The sequence below is a fragment of the Lissotriton vulgaris genome, chromosome 4_1 (assembly GCF_964263255.1).
Source record: "Lissotriton vulgaris chromosome 4_1, aLisVul1.2, whole genome shotgun sequence".
In the NCBI taxonomy this organism is placed as follows: domain Eukaryota; kingdom Metazoa; phylum Chordata; class Amphibia; order Caudata; family Salamandridae; genus Lissotriton; species Lissotriton vulgaris.
The window spans coordinates 683,489,370-683,508,439 of NC_141691.1; the positions used below are offsets into that span (position 1 = coordinate 683,489,370).

At 46.6% G+C, this 19,070-nt stretch overlaps 1 protein-coding gene across 2 annotated transcripts in view; it reads left to right on the top strand.

Moving 5' to 3' along the window:
- LOC147722440 (aromatic-L-amino-acid decarboxylase-like) overlaps positions 1-19,070 on the top strand; it is a 592,216-nt gene that overhangs the window by 190,325 nt on the left and 382,821 nt on the right. For both annotated transcript variants that reach the window (XM_086964962.1, XM_086964963.1), the window contains exon 3: positions 6,101-6,214. In XM_086964962.1, coding sequence (XP_086821088.1) covers positions 6,101-6,214 — 114 coding nt within the window. The remainder of the gene's footprint in view (positions 1-6,100; positions 6,215-19,070) is intronic.

Genomic DNA, 19,070 nt, shown 5'->3' on the forward strand with positions numbered 1-19,070 from the left:
TGCCTTCCGCCAGTATGTGATCGCCAGCTTGAGAAGTGGCGGGGCGGTTCTGGGAAGGTCCGAGCCAGGAAGGAGCAAGGTGTGCACTCTCCCCTTAGTACGGTCATCCTCTGTTAAATTAATCTCGTGAAGATTACGGCCCGCCACCCAGTAAGCTAGCCATTGCAGCTGACATGCATAATTATAAGCCCTGAGGTCCGGTAAGCCCATGCCTCCAGAGTCGGAGGGGAGTTGCATCTTGGCCAGACCTATGCGCCTGCGGCCATGTCCCCACACAAGTTCGGTTAGCAGCGAGTCGAGGGTCTTAAATGTCGCCGCTGGGATCAGGAACGGCAAGTTGGTGAAGTAGTAGATAAGCCGGGGGAGCATCACCATCTTGGAGATTGCCACCCTTCCGGGTATTGAGAGCGGCAATGTAAGCCAAAACTGAATCTGTGATTTCAGCGCCCGAATGGCCTTCCCTAGGTTGCCGTCTATCATCATGCTCGCCTCTCTGTATATCTAGATCCCCAGGTATCGGAAGGTAGTGTCAGCCATCTGGAATGCATGAGGGGCGAAAGGCAGGGGAGCCGACCCCTCTGTGGCTGCAAAGGTGAACCCGTAGGACTTAGACTCGCTTATGGTGAGGCCAGAGATCTCTCTGAAATCCTCGAAAACCCGAGAAATCGGGCTTAAATCACCTCTCAGGTCACGGAGATACAATATGATATCATCCGCGTAGGCAGATACAACATGGTCCGTGCCATGGCGTCGTATGCCATAGTGGGGGGCCATCAACCTGAGCCTACAGAGTAAGGGTTCGAGGGCAAGGACAAAGAGGAGAGGGGAGAGCGGGCAGCCCTGCCTGGTGCCTCTGGCAATGGCCATAGGACCTGAGATTTGATTGGAGGTGCGTACTCTGGCCGTGGGGCTGGTGTATAGTAATCTGATCCAAGCGAGGAATTCGGGTGGTATCCCGAATTTTAACAGGGTGGCGAACATATAGTCCCACCTCAGGGAATCAAAAGCTTGTTTTAAGTCTAAAGAAATGCACCCTTCGGGGCCTGCTTCCATATTGTCTCCGAGCATGAGCTGAGCCAAGCGCCTAAGATTCATGGCCGTATTGCGGCCCGTTACAAAACCGCATTGGTCCGGGTGGACCAGCTGAGGCACGTATTGCACGAGCCTTGACGCCAGTACCTTGCTCAGTATTTTAGAATCAGTATTGAGAAGGGACAGGGGCCTGTAGTCGGCCAGCTGCAGACCATCTTTGGCCGGTTTCAAGAGGGATGCGATCAGGGCTTGCATGGATGACTGCGGTAGGGAGGTTGTACGTAGGGCTGCCAGATAAACAGTATGTAACCGTGGGGCCAGTAGGTCTATATGTGTGGCGTAGAACTCCGTTGGCAGGCCATTCGTTCCAGGGGCCTTACCCTTCGGAAGGGCTCTTATCGCCTGTCTGATTTCCGCCACTGAAATAGTACGCTTCAAGTCTTTATTCTGAGTGGCAGTAAGTTGTGGGAGGGCCAGACCCTCCATGAAGGCCGCAATTGCGGGCTCTGCTAGGGGCTGTGGGGGACTATACAATGTGGTGTAGTAGTCCTTAAACGCCGTGTTGATCCCTATTTGGGTGGTAGCTGAGCGGCCATATTGGTCGAAAACCCTCAGAATGGGTTGGCTAATCGGGGAGTCCCGCAGGAGGCGGGCGAGTAGGGGTCCGGCTCGGTCAGCCTGCGTATGCTGCCTGTTCGTGTATTCCCTGTAGTCTATAATTCGCAATTCTTCCAGGAGCTCCGCATGTCTAATATGTGCCTCTTGCAGTGGCGTGAAGGGAACATTGGTGCCCGCTGCCTCATTCTCCAGGGATGCAAGTGAGCCCTCTACCTCCTTCAGTTCACTGATCACCTCCAGTTTCCTTCCCACCCTAAGAGCCATTGCAGCTCCCCTAAGACAGACCTTGAAAGTGTCCCACTCTACCTGCCGGGAGCTAGCCGTGTGTGCATTCGTGGAGAAGTAGGTATCTATAGTGTCGGACAGGGAGGATCGGAAGACCGAGTCCTCGAGGAGATCAGGAGACAGCCGCCAAGTCGGAATGGGAGCCAGTGTTCTACCCCACTGCCATGTAATCTCCACGGGGTTGTGGTCTGACAGCGTTTTCCCCATGTGCTGGGCCTGGACAATCTGTGTTGTGAGGGAACGGGAGCAGAAGACATGATCAATTCTGGTGTGAAGCCGGTGGGGAGGGGAGAAAAAGGTGTATTCCCTATCTAGAGGGTGTATGCTGCGCCACACATCTGCCATATCCCAGCCCTCGGCCCAACTTGCAAGCGCATCAGCCTGTTTTCTGCTCTCGGTTGTCTGTAAGGGGGGGTGTGATCTATCTAACATAACATCAAGCACAGCATTGAAATCACCCCCGATGATCCATCGATGGTCAGCCCAATCTGCAAGCACCCCGTTTACATTGGACAAAAATTCAGATTGATTCGTGTTAGGTGAGTACACACAGCCAATGACTACCGCCTCCCCATCCAACAGACCCCGTATGAACACATAGCGACCCTCTTGATCAATACGTTGCTCTAGCAGCTGAAAGGGAAGAGAGCCACGAAGCCAAATTGCCGCCCCCCTAGAGAATGCAGAGTATGAGGTCGCAAAGAGCTGCCCTCTCCATTTCTTGCGCAGCTTCACTGCTTCAGCAGTGTTCAAATGTGTCTCTTGCAGGCAAGCAATCTGTGTCCCCCTTCTGTTGAGCTGTGCAAGGATTCTATGTCGTTTATGCACAGATCCCATGCCACGCACATTCCAGGTGCACAATTGATAGTTATTAAGAGGTCCCATCTCCAACTGTGCGGCTCAACAATGTGATACAACTGGGTGACCCCACATGTCCTGCTGTGCTAAAAGGTGAGAGTGTCTCGCAAACAAGTAACCCCTGAACAAAAAGGTCCCTGAGCCAACGTACCCAGGAGCCAAACCATGGTGCCCAACGTGGGCACAAGTCAGTCAAGTTCTTGTGCATACCGGGGGTGGTAGGCCTCCGTCAATCGGCCCTGAACTGTCTGAGTGGGCACGGTAGCCCATAATACAATGGGCCCCTGCACATACAACCCACCATATGTGAATGAGGGGATTAGTTATACGTTACCACCCGGAGAGGATCAATCGTATCGTGGTTCAGAACTCCTCTGCCATCTGGGCTGTGATCTTCGGGAAGAGCTGCAAGCTGGTAACCGAACCAGACACCTCAGTGTGGGTGTCGGTAGTGACGGAGATTCTGTCTCCGGCTACTTCCGCGTCGTGGGCGGCCAACGCCTCCTCAGTTAGGCGATGATGCGGGGATGATGACGTTTGGCCTGTCGCCTGGTGTCCAGAGGGATGCGTCGTCGCCGGAGCTCCGTGTGGTGAATGACGTCTGGGGCTGTGAGTGTCGCTCCGTCGGTCTGGCGAGCCTCTGCGGGTGTCACTGTGGTGGTCTGCGAACGGGTCCTGCGACTCCGGTGGGGTCAGGGTGATCTCCATCCATTCTGCTGCTTCCTCGGGTGAGTCGAAAAAATGGGACCTGTTGCCATGTAGGATTTTAAGCCGGGCAGGGAATAAAAGTGCATATTTCATGTTTCTGTCCCGCAGTTTGCGTTTCACCCCCATGAAGTTGGACCTGGCCCGCTGCACAGTGGGCGTGAAATCGGGGTAGACCGATATAGTCTTGTCCTCAAAGCGTATTGGCGCTTCCTCCCTTGCTGCCCGCAGGACAGTGTCACGGTCCCTGAAGTGGAGGAGACGAGCGATCAGGGGGCGAGGGGGCGCCCCAGGTTGCGGGGGCCGCGATGGCATCCTATGGGCCCTTTCCACACTGTAGAGGGCGGTGAGGTCTCTCCGGCCCACCAGCTTCCTTAGCCAATCCTCGACAAATTGCGTGGGATCCTTCCCCTCGCTTCTCTCCGGAATACCAAGGATGCGGACGTTGTTGCGGCGGGCCCGTCCTTCCGCGTCGTCCACTCTGTCCCACAGTTGTTTCAGCTGCTTCTCCACGTTTTCTAATTTCGTGGAATGTTCCGTCTGCTGCGGTATCAGGTCGTCCAGCGCTATTTTCTGCTCTGCCACTCGATCGCCAACTTGTTGTGGTCAGCCTTAAGTAGGGATAGGCCAGTCGCCATACTGTCTATGCGCGATTCTAGCGCTTCGCGCGGCGCGCATATTTCATTCAGGATCAGATCCAGCTTGGCGTCTTGCGAGCCCTTGCCGGTCGGCGGGATGATGTCCATGTTGGAGGAGGCCAGTGGGTCCTCAGAGCCCGTAGACTGTACGTCTGCTCGGGTGCCCTGGTCCTGTGGTTTGCCCCTGTTTCTGCCCTTGGTTCGTGTTAGCAGGGTGGCGTTGTAGTGGACGCAGCAGCCCGCCGCCGTCCCTCCGAGTGGTCTGCAGTAGGCGTGGATGGGCCAATGTCCACTGAGCAGGGGCGGATGTAGTGAAGACCCCTGGGCTGGTAGGGGTAGCGCGGACTATCTTGGCGAGGTAGCGATGCAAGGTGGGTCGGTGCGCCACTGGTGTCCCCGTCTGTAGGAATACTCCCAGGACCGCCGATGCGGTGAGGGGGGAGAGGCGACGAGATCCAGGCCACCACAGAGTGAGTGTGCCGTGGCTGGCGGGAGCGTGGAAAAGGGCTGCAGCGTTGTAAAGAGGCGCTAAAGCGCGTGGCGCACTACCCCACTCCAGACCCCGGCACCTGTGGTCCGCGTGTCTGTAATGCGTTCCGCTTTGCGGCGGCTCCGTGGTCAGCAAGGCGAGATTACCAGGCCCCGAGTTCTACACCAGGTCCCAACGTGGTGTCAAAATGGCGCCAAGATATTGGTAGGGACCGGCCGTCCCGCGATATGGCGCTGGCAATCTGAGCAGAGTGAAGTGAAGCTGGACCCTCGGCGCTTGGAAAGGATTGCACGCGCTGTCTGCCCTATCGTACCCTTCCTCCACCGGCGGGACGCCGGAGTCCCCTGAACTTCGTGGGCTGGCGGGGGGACGGCGCTGGAGTGGTCTCGCGTCCCGAAAGTGCTGCGTGGCGATGTGGCTGATCAGTGGCAGTGCGGCCAAGCAGGGGAGGTAACGGGGTCACAGTGGTGGCGGGGACTCTGTACCGCAATCCGCGGGTCCAGCGTGAAGAATGTAGGAAGTCCGGTCCCGGGTCCCGATCGGACCGCGAAGGAGGTTGGGGGTATGCCGGCCAGGCCGATCACGTTAGGCCGGGGCTCCGTCTCGATCTGCAGGCCGCAACAGACACCGTCGTCAGGGTTTACCCAAGGAGCGGTCCCAGGGGGGGGTAAGTTGCACCGCTTCAATCCGCTTGCTCCCGGAGGCAATATGTGTAGAGATCAAGTGGGTCGTAGGCAGGGGAGTACAGGATAATCAGCTTATTGTTCAGGGCATAGGACGGAGCTAGCAAGCTACACGTCCACCATCAACGGCTCCAGGCCACGCCCCACCTCACTCCGAACATTAAAACTTTCCTCACAGCTGACCTTCTCAAACTCAAAACTGAAAAGCAACGTACAACTCCCCACTCCGCTCTGGAGGACTGCAAGCTCACAAACATCAATCTTCCCAGAGCTGTCCGCAATCTTCCAAAATATTGCCACTTCTAGGATCTGTGCATCCTCACATCAGTAATTCTTGTGAAAATGTCAGTTTATTCAATAAAAGAAATATTAATATTAAACAAACTGTTGTCAGTGTTATCAATACTGCTTCATCTCTAAATGTCAAAGATAAGTGGATAAAGAAGAAAACCTACTAGTTTTTAATATTGGGATAACATCTTTCCAGCAAGAGGCTACAGGAATGTGAACGATAGTAGACTAGCATGAATTAAACATTACATTTGCAAACAGTATAAAACCAGAACCCTCATACTAGTTTAAAAAGCAGGTTTAGAGTAACTTGCCAAATCCCTCCTCTTGCCTACTTAATTTACAGCGACAACATATTCCGCACCACTGGGCACAAGAATAGTACAGTGTCTGTCCTCTCGACTAACAGCATGCTGATAATATTGTATGTAGTTTTTTCTTTATTGCATTTATCTGTATAAAATAACAGGGATCTCACAGCTATGCTTTTTCATTTGCAGGTCACCCACTGGCACAGCCCCTACTTCTTTGCCTATTTCCCTACAGCTAATTCATATCCAGCTTTACTAGCAGACATGCTGTGTGGCGCTATTGGATGTATTGGCTTCTCTTGGGTGAGTTTACTGTCATTTACCCCACCTGTTACAACGGGGAATTAAGAAGTATCCATAATTGCGAATTTCATACAGTGAGGTCTATGTGTAATGAGTAATGTCTATGTGTAAAATGGAGAGAGTGGTTCCAAAGTAAAGAGTATGATTCAAATTATGGCACACCTGACTTGTATGGTCTGTCTTTACCAGCACTGTCTTTAACGGCAACAGGGACAGTAGACCCAGTCTCAATGTGTGCAAAGGTATTCCAGATCCCAAAAAGAACAGTTCAACAAGAATCTGTACTGATTCTGAGATTGCCCCTAAGAAATGGGAAGTAACAGTCGGAATCAGTGTTTCCGCATCAATTCTGGCATGTTATTACTTATTTGCTGGTCATTTTTACCTCCCACTATCCGAAGGAGAAATCATTAGCTATGTGATATTCCTGTATGATTTTTAACTTCAAAGTCTGCAAGAAATATGGACACATTATGAATTGAAAGGCCCTTTTAATAGGGCCCAAAGAATGGTCAAACAGGCATTATATATAGACCTGCTCATATTACAACTGTGCATCCCAACCAGTGCTTAATTTGAACCTGTGGTTTCTGAGCACTAGCACTTAATCATCAACATGGGTGCTTTTCATGAGCACCAGTTAAGGACATTTAGGGTTAGGCATGGGGAGATTGAGAGGCATATTATCAAGGGGGTTTATCTCCGCTTTTTTGGCTTTAAAAACCAAGAAAGCGGAGATAAAATTATCTCCCTATTACCTAGCTGTCGCTAACACCAGTTAGCGACAGCTAGTAGGAGATAGCGACCATCTTGGGCCCCACTTTGCATGTCAGTGATATTTATCACTAATGACATGCAAAGTGGGCGTGCCAAGATGTTAGCGACTGAAAACAGTTGCTAACTTCGCTATCTCCTATTACCAACTTTTGGAGATATTCGCGCTAAGCGCGAATATCTCCAAAAGCTAACACCTGCCCTGAGCAGTTCTTAGCCATGTTATCCAATGGGAGGTGGATAACATGGCTAAGAGCATTAGCTCGGTAATGCATGAATATCGCTGACTTTTCAGCGATAACCATGCATTGCGGCGATTTTTATCGCATTTGCGATAAACCTTGGTAATACCAAGGTTTATTTGCGGTAACAATTGCCGCAGCTCAGCGGTAAATTTTTGTCTCTAACCAAGCAATAGCGATAATTAACGCTATTGCTTGGTAATATGCCCCAATGTAATTTGCCCAGAATCACAGGATGTTGAGCCAATGCCGAGACTAGAACGTGGTTTTCCAGCTCTGAAGTCTGCAGCTCTGGCCATTACGTCACATCCTCTACCCACTTTCATGGTTAGTAGTTGGTTCTGTTTTGGGCAGCACCAACAGGAGAAAAGGTCTTTGTGCAAGCTGCCTCCTGGTGAAGCCTGACACTTATTTTTTAACAAATTAACCACTGACCCCAACATTGCTTTAACATTCTCTATTCATTTCAGCCTAGTAACTAAAGAATGCACACATGGGCATGTTGGTTGTCTAAACACACAAGCCTTACTCAGAAAATCATTTGAATGTGTAAGCCTGACTTCTATATTTGAATAATAAGTGCAGGATTTCAATAATGTGATCTCACTGGCATAAAACCTCCGGCTAGTGTGCTTTATTTCACCACAAACACGTACGGTTGTGCATGACTAATTTCCAATTAAGGGGAAGGAAAAGTGATTCAGAGCATGGCTTCCAAAGAATGTTTGGGAGCACTCACAAACCATAGAGTTTGTTTGTATTTTCAAATTCTTGACTGACTTTTTCCCAACCTCAATCAATCAAAATTATGTTTATTCAGACCAATGGCATTTAAACAGCACACCATTAAGATGTAATACAAATACATATATAGAATAAATGTAATCTAATAAGACCATATAAAATTGCCATATAAAACATGTGTTCCAATAAAATCTGCAGGTGGCCATGAAAGGTAGATCAACCCTCCTCCTAGTTCCCCATTAACTATGCCCTTACTGCCCTCATGAATCTTCCAATGGCACATCCTACATCTAAATAACGCATATCAGTTAAAAATTCTGCAGCATACCCTCTAGACATAATTCCATATTTCAGGAATGTTGGGCGTAACCACTATCTCCGCTGTTGTTTAATTGTTAGGGGCCTATTAGGATGGCCGCAATACTTTTGTCCACCCGCCATCCCTGTGGAGCTGTGGAGGTGTGACCGTCCGCCATAGGTGCGCCGGTCCCGTCCAACGTATTAGGAAGGACGCATCCCGGTAGCTTAACATTGTGAATGGTGCTGCTGGCTGCAGCACTGTACACAATGTTAAAAACCCACGTTTTGCTTTGCGATGCACAACGTGGCAGGCACCGCACGGTGCATGCCATCTTGGGGATTACAGTGTCCCCCAGATGCAGCACCCCATCCCCCCCAACGGGCCCCCAAAGCGATTTTCCGCATGCCATACCCCTGCTGCCATCGTAATATGGATGGTGGTGCCTGCAATGCACTGCCACCATATTGTTGTCTTTTTCCACCCGGCTGGCAATCGTGACGATTGCCGAGCAATGGAAAAGCGGCGGCCGGACTTTCCATCTGCTGCAGTACCCCCGCCATGGTAATATAGCTGGGGTAAATGTGGTTGTGATGGCGGGCAGTGGCGATCCGCCCGCCATCATGATGGGCCCCTTAGTGTTCGACCCACAAGAACAATTCCCTCCTATACTGACCATTTAAAGCTTTTATATAATTTATCTTGCAAGGGTTAAGATCATTTCTTACAGTTCTTTCCCTAGCTCTATTGGCTCACTAAATTTATATCTGTAGGGCCTGCGGAAGCAACATTACTTTCATATCTTTACACACAGCAACCATGCTGGTCCTAACCCTTCTAGCCCATTTGAGTTCACTTTGCACAATTTCACTCTTGCACCGTTGAGAAACTTTCTGTCCTTCCTCCCCATTCAATTTTTCCCAGAACCTTATTAAGGCTTTTGCAGCCAAAATATTCCAGGAAATCATGCCAGTTTCCAATCTTTTTGCTTGTATTATGTCAGAGCTGGGAAGTGAAAGCAAATACTTCAAGAAATTCTCCTCCTCGGCATCCCACCTGCTTTTTCCTCTGTGTAACAATTCAGCTCCATATTGCAGTTGCGGGCAATTATTGCTACGTAGGCTTTTAGGGCTGGTCTATATGACATTTCTCCAAAGGCCTTATTACATTTTTTCAGCCCACTCACCAAGCCAATAGCCCTGGTCTTCAAGGCCTCTATAGGAATTTTCCATTTCACAGACCGTTAGAACCAGACTCCAAGATATTTATGTTCATCAACAAGTTCCAATCTCTCCGCGCCAAATTAAATTTGCTTTTAGATTTTCCAAAGCAAAGTATCCTAGTTTTAGCCATATTTACCACTATTTTTTTCTACCTACAATATTCCTCAAACTTGTCTAATTTTCTTTGCAGGCCTATATCTGTCTGGTCTAAAATCACAAGATCATCTGCATACAGGAGACACGCCACATGTTAACTCTAGGACTTTGCCCTTTTTGGCTAAAGTTCCCTAAACTTTTTGCTTTCCCCCCAGACCTTTTTTCTGACATGGTGTTGCCAACGTAGATGCTTTGGTCACTTTGCCGCTGCTGATCAGTGTCAAAGTGCAAGTGCTCCCTGTGTATGGTAAAGGTATTTGGTTGTCCATGATTGGTATGTTTGCCTATTAAAGTCCCTAGTAAAGTGCACTATGTGTGCCAGGGCTGGTAATGCACCTGCTACAAGTGGCCATGCAGCACTAATTGTGCTACCCACACAAGTAGCCTTAAAAGAGACAACTCAGACCTGCCACTGCAGTGCCTGCGCGGAGTTGGTGAAACTGCCATGTTGTGCTGACAAGTGCACCCACGTACCAGACATTACCTTTCCCTCTCTATGCACATCAGACACCCCTATGGTAGGTCCAGGGTACCCCCTGGGCAGGGTGCAGTGCATGTGAAAAGTAGGACATGTACTGAGGTGTATACCATTTCCTGACAGTGAAATAATCTTCATTTCATTTTTCACTGTTGAAAAGCCATCTTGCCCATTGGACAGAATGGGGAGGCTGTGTAATATGTTTTCCAGCCTATCTTCCCAAAAGCTAGAGATGGAGAGGTGAATTTTAGTATGCTTGAACTCACAATGTTATAACACATCTTTTTATAAGGGTGGTTTTTGCATTGTGTGTTTTAGAAGCCACTCTTTTAGAAGTGTTTTTTTTGTGCTCTAACATTTCTGTGTGTCTCTGCTTGGCTTTGGATTGACTGTCTGGATTTGAAAGTGATAGGATCTGGGGAATGTCCTAACCCAGGGGAGGAGATGAGACAGCAACAGGCTGACCTGCATCTGGAGTGTAGGGGGAGGAGTTGTCCGAGAGGTGAAGAGGCCTAGGTTTCTGCCATAAAACATCTGTCCCATCTCCTGGTGAGTAATTGAGAATCCATACCCCTACTAATCAAAGGAAGAAGGTGTCACTGGCAGGGAGGCGGCCAGAATTAGTTTGAACAGGGTTCAGTGCCCCCCTGAACACAAAGACTTCAATTACATTTAGGGGCATAACTATGAGAGCTCAAACCCCTGAACTTTGGAGAAATGGATTGATCAAGACTGAACAAAACTGAAGCTACTTCGTATCAAGAGGAACCTTTGCCAAGGAACAAACAACTGAAGAGACTGAAGGAAAGGACTGACTCTTGCTGTGTGATCTGGGGTTGGCCTGCAGTTTGCTGTTTTAACCAAGGAGAGGCTAAAGGGACTTTGCTGTGTGCTGCGTCCCCCTGTTTAAAAGGACTTTGCTGTGTCCTGAAGTAACTTATCCTCAAGAGCCGAGGCGAGCTGGCTCCCTGTTGTGGAAACTCAGGAACACAAACGTTTCCAGGAGAGTCTCAGCGACGCTGTGTGCATGTGCTTTGTGCAGCCTGAGCCCTTCGTGAGGATTGTCCTGTGATCGTGTGCAGCAGAGTCCGAGTGAGTTTTAGCAATGCTGTGTGTGTGTGCTTTGTGCAGCCTGAGACCTTCGTGAGGATTGCCTTGTTATCGTGCACCTGGAGTCCAAGTGAGTCTCAGCGACGCTGTGTGCATGTACTTTGTGCAGCCTGAGACCTTCATGAGAATTGCCTTGTTATCCTGCACCCAGTGTTCAAATGAGTCTCAGCGACGCTGTGTGCGTGTGCTTCGTGCAGCCTGAGACCTTCGTGAGGAATGCCCTGTGTTCATGCACCCGAAGCTCAAGTGAGTCTCAGAGACGCTGTGTGTGTGTGCCCTGTGGTAGCCTGAGAACTTCGTAGCAGTAGCGGCCCGGACTGGAAGCCCCGGAGAAGATGAACCACAGGCCCGAGCCTGCCGTTGCCAGAGCGGGACCTCGAGCCAACCTCGTCGAGGGAGGGCCCGAGTCCCACTACACGGAATTAACAAAGATTGCATCGGAGGCCCAAGTCACTTAGAGAGGAAAGTGAGGTCGCACCCCCAGGTAATGTGTGTCAACGCCTGGGGCGGGCTGAGGGCACAGATTGACATGCTCTTGTCCTCTCTCATTCCGGCAGCGTGAGCCTTTGCATCGACTCGTATGGCAGCCCGTACTTGCCAAGGGAATATCAGTACCGGGGCCGGAGTGTGGAGCTACACTTTTTGTTCCACCATAACTGTGTAGGTGCAACTGTTGACAGAGGTCGACTCCGAGTCAGCAGGAGTAGCGGAGAGACTGCCTAAGGCACCGTGATCGTGCTGGAGTGTATTACGCATTGCATTATTTCTGCATAATGAAGTACCTGATTGGCGTATTACACATTGCATCATTTCTGCATAACGAACTACCTGATTAGTGTATTACGCATTGCATTATTCCGGCATAACAAACTACCTGACTAGTGTATTACGCATGGCATTATCTCTGCATAACGAACTACCTAATTGTCGTGTGGCGCTTTGCATTGTTTTTGCATATTGAACTACCAGATTAGCGTATCACGCATTGCATTATTCCTGCATAACGAACTACCTAATTAGTGTACTACGCATTGCATTATATCTGCATACCGAATTACCTGATTGTTGCGTTACGCATTGCATTATTCTTACATTGCAGAGTGCCTGATTGTTGCATTACACATTGCATTATTTCTACTTTGCAAAGTGACTGGGTCTAGCATTATGAACTGCATAACATTGTACTAGGACTACAGTGGAACGTTTAGAAGTGCTCAATAATACCTTACAAGGGCTGGCTGGCCTAACAACCGGCCAGGAGGAATATTTCGAATACGCATATGTTGGATTTATATTGTGTTGTCTTATTGTATCTCTTTTTATATAAATTTATACTCGTTTTTATGAAACTCGTGTGGAGTCCATTTATGGTGTCATCATTAAGTTGCTGTGAGCGTGTTTGCAAACACTTTACACATTAGCCTTGAAGATAAACCATGCTTCTCGTGTCAAGCTACCAAGAGGGTGAGCAGGGGTGATCTGAGAAAGTGTCCTTCCTTTCCCTGACGTGGAAACAAGGGTCCCTATTTGGCCTAAGTTACCTTTCTCTGCCAACCAGGGATCCCGGGTCTAACATTTACCATTCATCTTAGGGCTAAAACCATTTGTGGCAGCTAAGGTCATTGGTAGATTGGCGACAAATAAAGAAAAGAGTAAAGTACACATCCCTGTCTTAACCCATTATTGACTTGTATTTTTGTGTTAATGTCCCCGCAGTATCCATAATCACCTGTGCCCAGTTGCTCCTAAGTAGTTCCTGAATCAGTCTTATTCTGTCTTTTGGGATATCTAATTTTTCCAAAGTCTTCCACAGGCGTTTTCTATCTACCGGATCAAAAGTTGCACGAAAGTCTACAAATCAGCAGAATAAGCTCCTGTTCTGCTCCACAGACTTGCATGCCATAGGCCAAAGCAAAAAACAGTGGTCGAGTGCCGTTCCTTAAAACCCTCCTGTTCAGATGGTACTATGCCATTAAGGTCTGCTCAATCTTTTAACATTCCTAGGATTACTTTTGCAAACCCCTTTTCGGCCACATCCAGGAGATCAATCAGCCTATAATTTTTGGGGCTTTTATATCTCCTTTTTTACGTATCGCCCTGATAATTGCACCTCTCCAGCTCTCAGGTATAATCCCTGTATCAAAAATTCTATCAAACGACCTATACAATAACTCTGCCCACCAATCCGGGTGAGATTTTATAATTATTGCAGGCATATTGTCAGGTTCAGAAGCTCGGTGAGGTTTAATCTTGCGATAATATTTCTAATATTACGTAATGTAAACATAGAGCTTATATCCTCACCTACCTTCTCCCAAGGGGTTACTTGTTTCTCGCCCGTTTCCACCTTTTTACCACATATCTCCTCCAAGTGGTCCACTCAAGCCTCTTCCTCTATCACACATATCATTTGTCCCTGGGTTTTCCCTGCCCCCTCTTGTACAGGTTTCCAAAAGTTTTTCATGTTCATACTTTCTATTGCCTCGATCATAAGTCTGCAACACTTCTCTTTATGTTCTCTTTTCTGGTCTCTAAAAGTTCATACGTACGCCATAACTTCATCAGCACATTTTGGCTTTCTTTACCATATCTTATTTTGAAGTTTCTCTCCCCTTTCCTTATCTGTGCCTTTAGAACCTTACATTCCTCAGTAAACCAGTTATTTTTATTGCTTTGATTATTCTGAATTTTTGCATTTCTTCTTCCCTTACCTTTTAAGATTACTCTATGGCACTGTACCACCTAACCAATGGCATTGAAATACCCTTCCGGATAGGGCTCCAAGCTGTCACTTAATAATATCTTTTGCTGAAAATTTGACAATTTTTCCATAGGCTCTTCAGTTAATCTAGTGGTCAGCCGTCTCGGATAGTCCATCTTAATGGGGAACACCTTTTCCCTTTGAATAACTTTTCCTCTCCTCAGTTTTAATTTCAGCGGATGGTGATCACTTCCCTCTTCTGAGCCCTCTATTAAGGGCCATATGTATCAAGCAAAATTGCATTAGCGAATGCAATTTTGCCAAATGGTATGTATTAAGGCAAAATAAGGAATCGCTAAATTTGTGATTCCTTATTTTGCGATTGCATTTATCGAATCCCAATGTAAGAAGCACCAAAGTTGGTGGTAATTTGCGACCACTTTGAAAAATTCATTTTTTTCATTTTTCAAAGTGCAATGTGAAGCACATACATGCCCTTAGGGAATGTATGTGCACCACATGTGCACCCATGCTTATTTCAGGGGTGCATCAGGGTGTCCTTTTGACACCCCTGCACCCTTGAAATTATTCTCAATTTGCGATTCTCAAATTGAGAATAAATTCCCATTCATTCCTATGGGCCTCCTGGCCCTTAGAAATGAATGGGAAAGTATTCCTTAATTGCGATTCTCAATTTGCTAATAGCAATTAAGGAATATTGAGAAATCTAAAAAAAAATGATTTTTTTACATACATCCCTATTTGCAATTATCAAATAGCGATTTCTAAAAAATCGCTATTTGAGAACCGCAAATCAGGATGTTGATACATATGGCCCTAAGTCCCTTATTTTGTCAAAGTTCCAAGCATGCACATACATATAATCAATTGGGCATAACTGTTGGTCACTCTTAAAAGTCTGTTGTGCAGGGCAAATCTCACCTACCCGCCCATTTAAACAAACTAGACCCTTAGGGCCTAAATAATTTCCCAGCGCTATATCCCAATTTGATATATTAAATAATGTCAGCATTTCTTTGGTCCCTCTATCCAATTTAATTGGGTTCAGTCTGTGATTCAAGTACCTCATCAATATAAGGATATATTTTGGACAACTTTCAAACAGCCAGTCATTCTTTACCATTTCCTGCCTATACTCCTCAGATCACCCTCCCTGTATGTAAGCATTAACTATATCAGCTTTTTATTACTTAAGTATGGGTCCTCAGGCTCCACCTTACATGCTACCAGCTATTTACATCTTCCTGATAGTAGTGTCACCTTTCTAGCCATTCTCGTTGATATTAGGGTTAGTCCCCCCCCCTTTAGGTCGTCCTTTCTGACCTTTTGCTGCAGACTTATAAACTTCTATCATTGGGGTCACATCGCACAGCCAGGTTTCTTGCAGACACACAATCTCATGGGTATCTATTATTTTTTTAAAGGCTCCAGATTTTGATATTTTGCTAAAGCCATTAATATTCCAAGAAAGAATCCCTAGGCTCTGTCATGTCCTGATATTCTAACCTATTTCACTTAGCCACCCCTCCTCTCTCTGGGTGGCATAATATAATTCAAGGACATATCTCCACAATTTTGATCCCTCCATCCTTTTACCATCCCCGCCTTGGTTACCATGATTTCTATACCTTCCTTTCCATCCAGTTCCTGGTCAATTAATCTTATTTGTCTTTGCCCAAGCTCCGCTTGGTGGCGCAGGAATGCTAATCTTTTATTATTTGCTGTAGGTAGTTCTGCGTCAGGGACTACCCTTATTCCTTCTCTAACTCCCTTTCTGCTTTTATTATTGTAGACTTTACTAAGCCGGAGAACATCAGGGCTTTGCTTACCCCTTTCCCGTTCTTTTTTAAATAAACCCTACTTGCTGAAGGTCGTTTCTTTTAGGCTGGCACATTTAGAGAAGGTTAGCAATAGCTGTGATCGATTTAAGGAGTGTCGTTTTCTTAATCTTTTACCCCATCCCTATAGTTTAATGCTTCCAAGTACAACCATAGACTTGTCCCCTCTTTATTCTCCTTTTCTTTAATTTTCCTGTGCTCCTCTTTTTCATTTCCCTCCTCCACGCAGTTGAATTCTAAATTATCATTCCAACCAATTATCTTTCCTTATTGGCAGTCTACTTGGGTCTCTAATCTCCAGCTCTCTTCTTTCACCCTTTTCTGATCTTAATTCTATTTTCTTTCCTTTTTCTTTTTTATCCTTCATTCTAGGCTTTAGCTTTTCCTGAGTTTTCTGGAAATCATTTTTTGGTACGCAGATTTTCTAATTTCTTAATACTACTATCACTAGCCCTAACGCTGGCACTGTCTTTTTTTTCTAATGATTTCTCCCTTCCGTTTATGTTCTTAACCACCCTTCTCGCTCTAGGTATGTATTGTCTGTAACTGGTTGCCTCTCCAGATTTCTTTACAAGCATTGAGCACTTTGAGACTTATATACTGTGACCCCCTACTGTATGTAGCTTGCTTTCCCAGCTCATTTTTTATATCTTTGCTCCCTACTGGTCTAACTATAGATGGCAAATGTTCTTGAATTTGTTTCAACTTGCCTACAATTAACTGTAACTGTAGTTTTTGAGATTTCAGGATATCGTTATTCAGCATGAATACTTCCAACAGTCCTTGTAGAGTCTTTTGCCGAATCACCATGCCATCCAACATAGTTGACATAGTTGAAGAAAGAGTCGCTGAAATCTCTAGGTTGCGGGTAGAGTCAAATACTGAGCTTACAGTTTCCACGCTCACACTTTTCAAGTTTCACTCGGGTCTCACCTTCTGCCCTCCCCTGATCGGAGGTCCCAACAGGTCCCAACTTCTCTTTCTGTTTACGTGGGCTTCCGCATGCCTGAGGGGTGAATAGACGTGGTGATGAAGACAGCCTTGGGTTGAAAGTAAGGTCACTTTGGTTTAATAATGATCGGTTGGTAGTAGTAGCGAGGTCTAACTCTGGCGGGAGCAGGCAATGTAACCTGACCTCGATTTGGGCCTTTTGTTGCTGCTTCTCCGCATTTATGGCCGGACTTGGCATAGTATATTTACTTTTAAAATGTTTGCTCACAAATTTCTTGATAGGGTTATAAGGGGCCGACCCTCCTCCATTCTCATCTTGCAGAGGACTATCCTGGGTTATTCTGCTGGTGATCTGATGAGCTGACTTTTTTCCTTTTCCTTTTGAGGCTGCCTTAGCTTCATTAACTGGGTAATTTCTCGTTGTGGAGTCTGTTGACTGGCCTGTGTATTACCACATTTTGCCTCTGCCAGGTGACATTGCCGCTACTTGCAACCCTTTTTCCTAATGCAATGTCAAGATTAGCTTACTCTGCTTGGTTACAGCTCAAATGACACTGAAAATAAATTACTTAAAAACCACACTTCCACTCACCTCTGCTGTGCCTGTTTGCCTATACGCCTGTATGTTCTGTCCTCTCCTGTCGCCGCCACCCAATTTTGCAGTTTGCCATTTCCTACAATCTTTACCGATGCTAAAATGCTAGGCTTTTTAATCCAAGATTTGTAGGCAACCATAGGCAATTATGGGAGCATATGCCTGATTTGACAGTTTTTGGCAGGTAATCCAGTCTCTAACTGCATACTTTGGCCGTGGATGCTGCTTTTGCCTTCTCTACCTCATAGCCCCCCTCCCTCGGGGGAGATGGGGGATATTGCGCTGCCCTGCCTACAGCGTTCGCTCCAAGCCTTTGGCAAAAATTGTTTCCCCGGGCTTCCCAGGGCTTGGGTCGACGACCAACGAAGAATTAAAATCTTTTTCGGGCACGAGCAACCTGAAAAGTGACCAGAGATTTACTGATGTCAAGGGTAGAGGGAGTTCTATTTGGGATAAAAATTAATCCAGACACCAATATAAAAGTGGACAAAGAAGGGGGTTCCCCGAGGGTAGCTTTAGGATATAGGCAGGTAGTAGGGGGGAAAAACCAATGTAAATAGAAAAGGAGAACACCCTGCCTTAGGATATAGAGGCCCTAACCATACTACATTCATTCATCTAGTCCTGGCGGGTACAACACAAAGATGGTTTCTGGAGACACAAGCCTTGTGTCTCCAGGAAAATGGCTATTGTCCTTATTACATCAGGACCCATAGTCAAAACCATCTCCCTGGATTAAACACCCCGATTTATACAACACGTTAAACCATCTTTGTGTTGTACCCGCCAGGACTAGATGAATGAATGTAGTATGAATGGTGAATGATACTAAATAAGAAAGAGTGGGTAGAGATTGAAGTAAGAGAGTTAGAGTGTGTGAAGTGTGGCCGTTACTGGGTAGGATAGAATTCCCCTAATTATGTTGTTTGCTTATCTATGTTTGTCTTATTTATGACTTATATATACATGTGATACTTAAAAACTCTATATTTATATCGTTGTTATCCTTAAAAATAAAAAGATATATATTTATAAATATGAACTGTATTGTCTATTCTTGATTTGACCATGTGATTATTATGTGTTGTGTCAACCCCTAGGCTAATCACCCCTTCATATATATTTGTTGGACCCTTTGGTTAGGGCCTCTATATCCTAAGGCAGGGTGTTCTCCTTTTCTATTTACACCAATATAAAAGTGGCCTTGACTATCAAGTGAAATCAATCTTTTAAAAGTGGCCCACATTTTCAAATCATGGCTGTTTTGAACTTGTAAAGACAAGCTTTTATATGTGTTTTGCAAGATTTGTATGACTGCCTGAATCTGTGTTTGATGTAGCTTGATATAGCCAATGTTTGTGGCAATACCAGAGAAACAAATCGGCTCACCAAATCATAAAAAAGCCCACAAGCAGCCAGAAAGCCGGCCTACAGACTGACCTGTCAGACCAGCGTTCAGAGACTGCTAGATTGTCACGTAGGCCAGACTGACCCTGTCCATTTCAAAGGTGAGGAAGGAAAGGGAAGAAAGCCATTTAAATATAAAGGTGCCATTGCACGAATGCACTGGAATTTCACCATGCTTAGTTATGCAAAGCATACAATTATGCATTGGGTTAAACGCCCCTGCCAGAGAGAAAATGGGAATTCCCAAAATGTTTCCAGGATTACGCCTGGAAAGCATCAACTGGGAGAAGGTTCCAAGCATAAACCAGAAACGTTTGG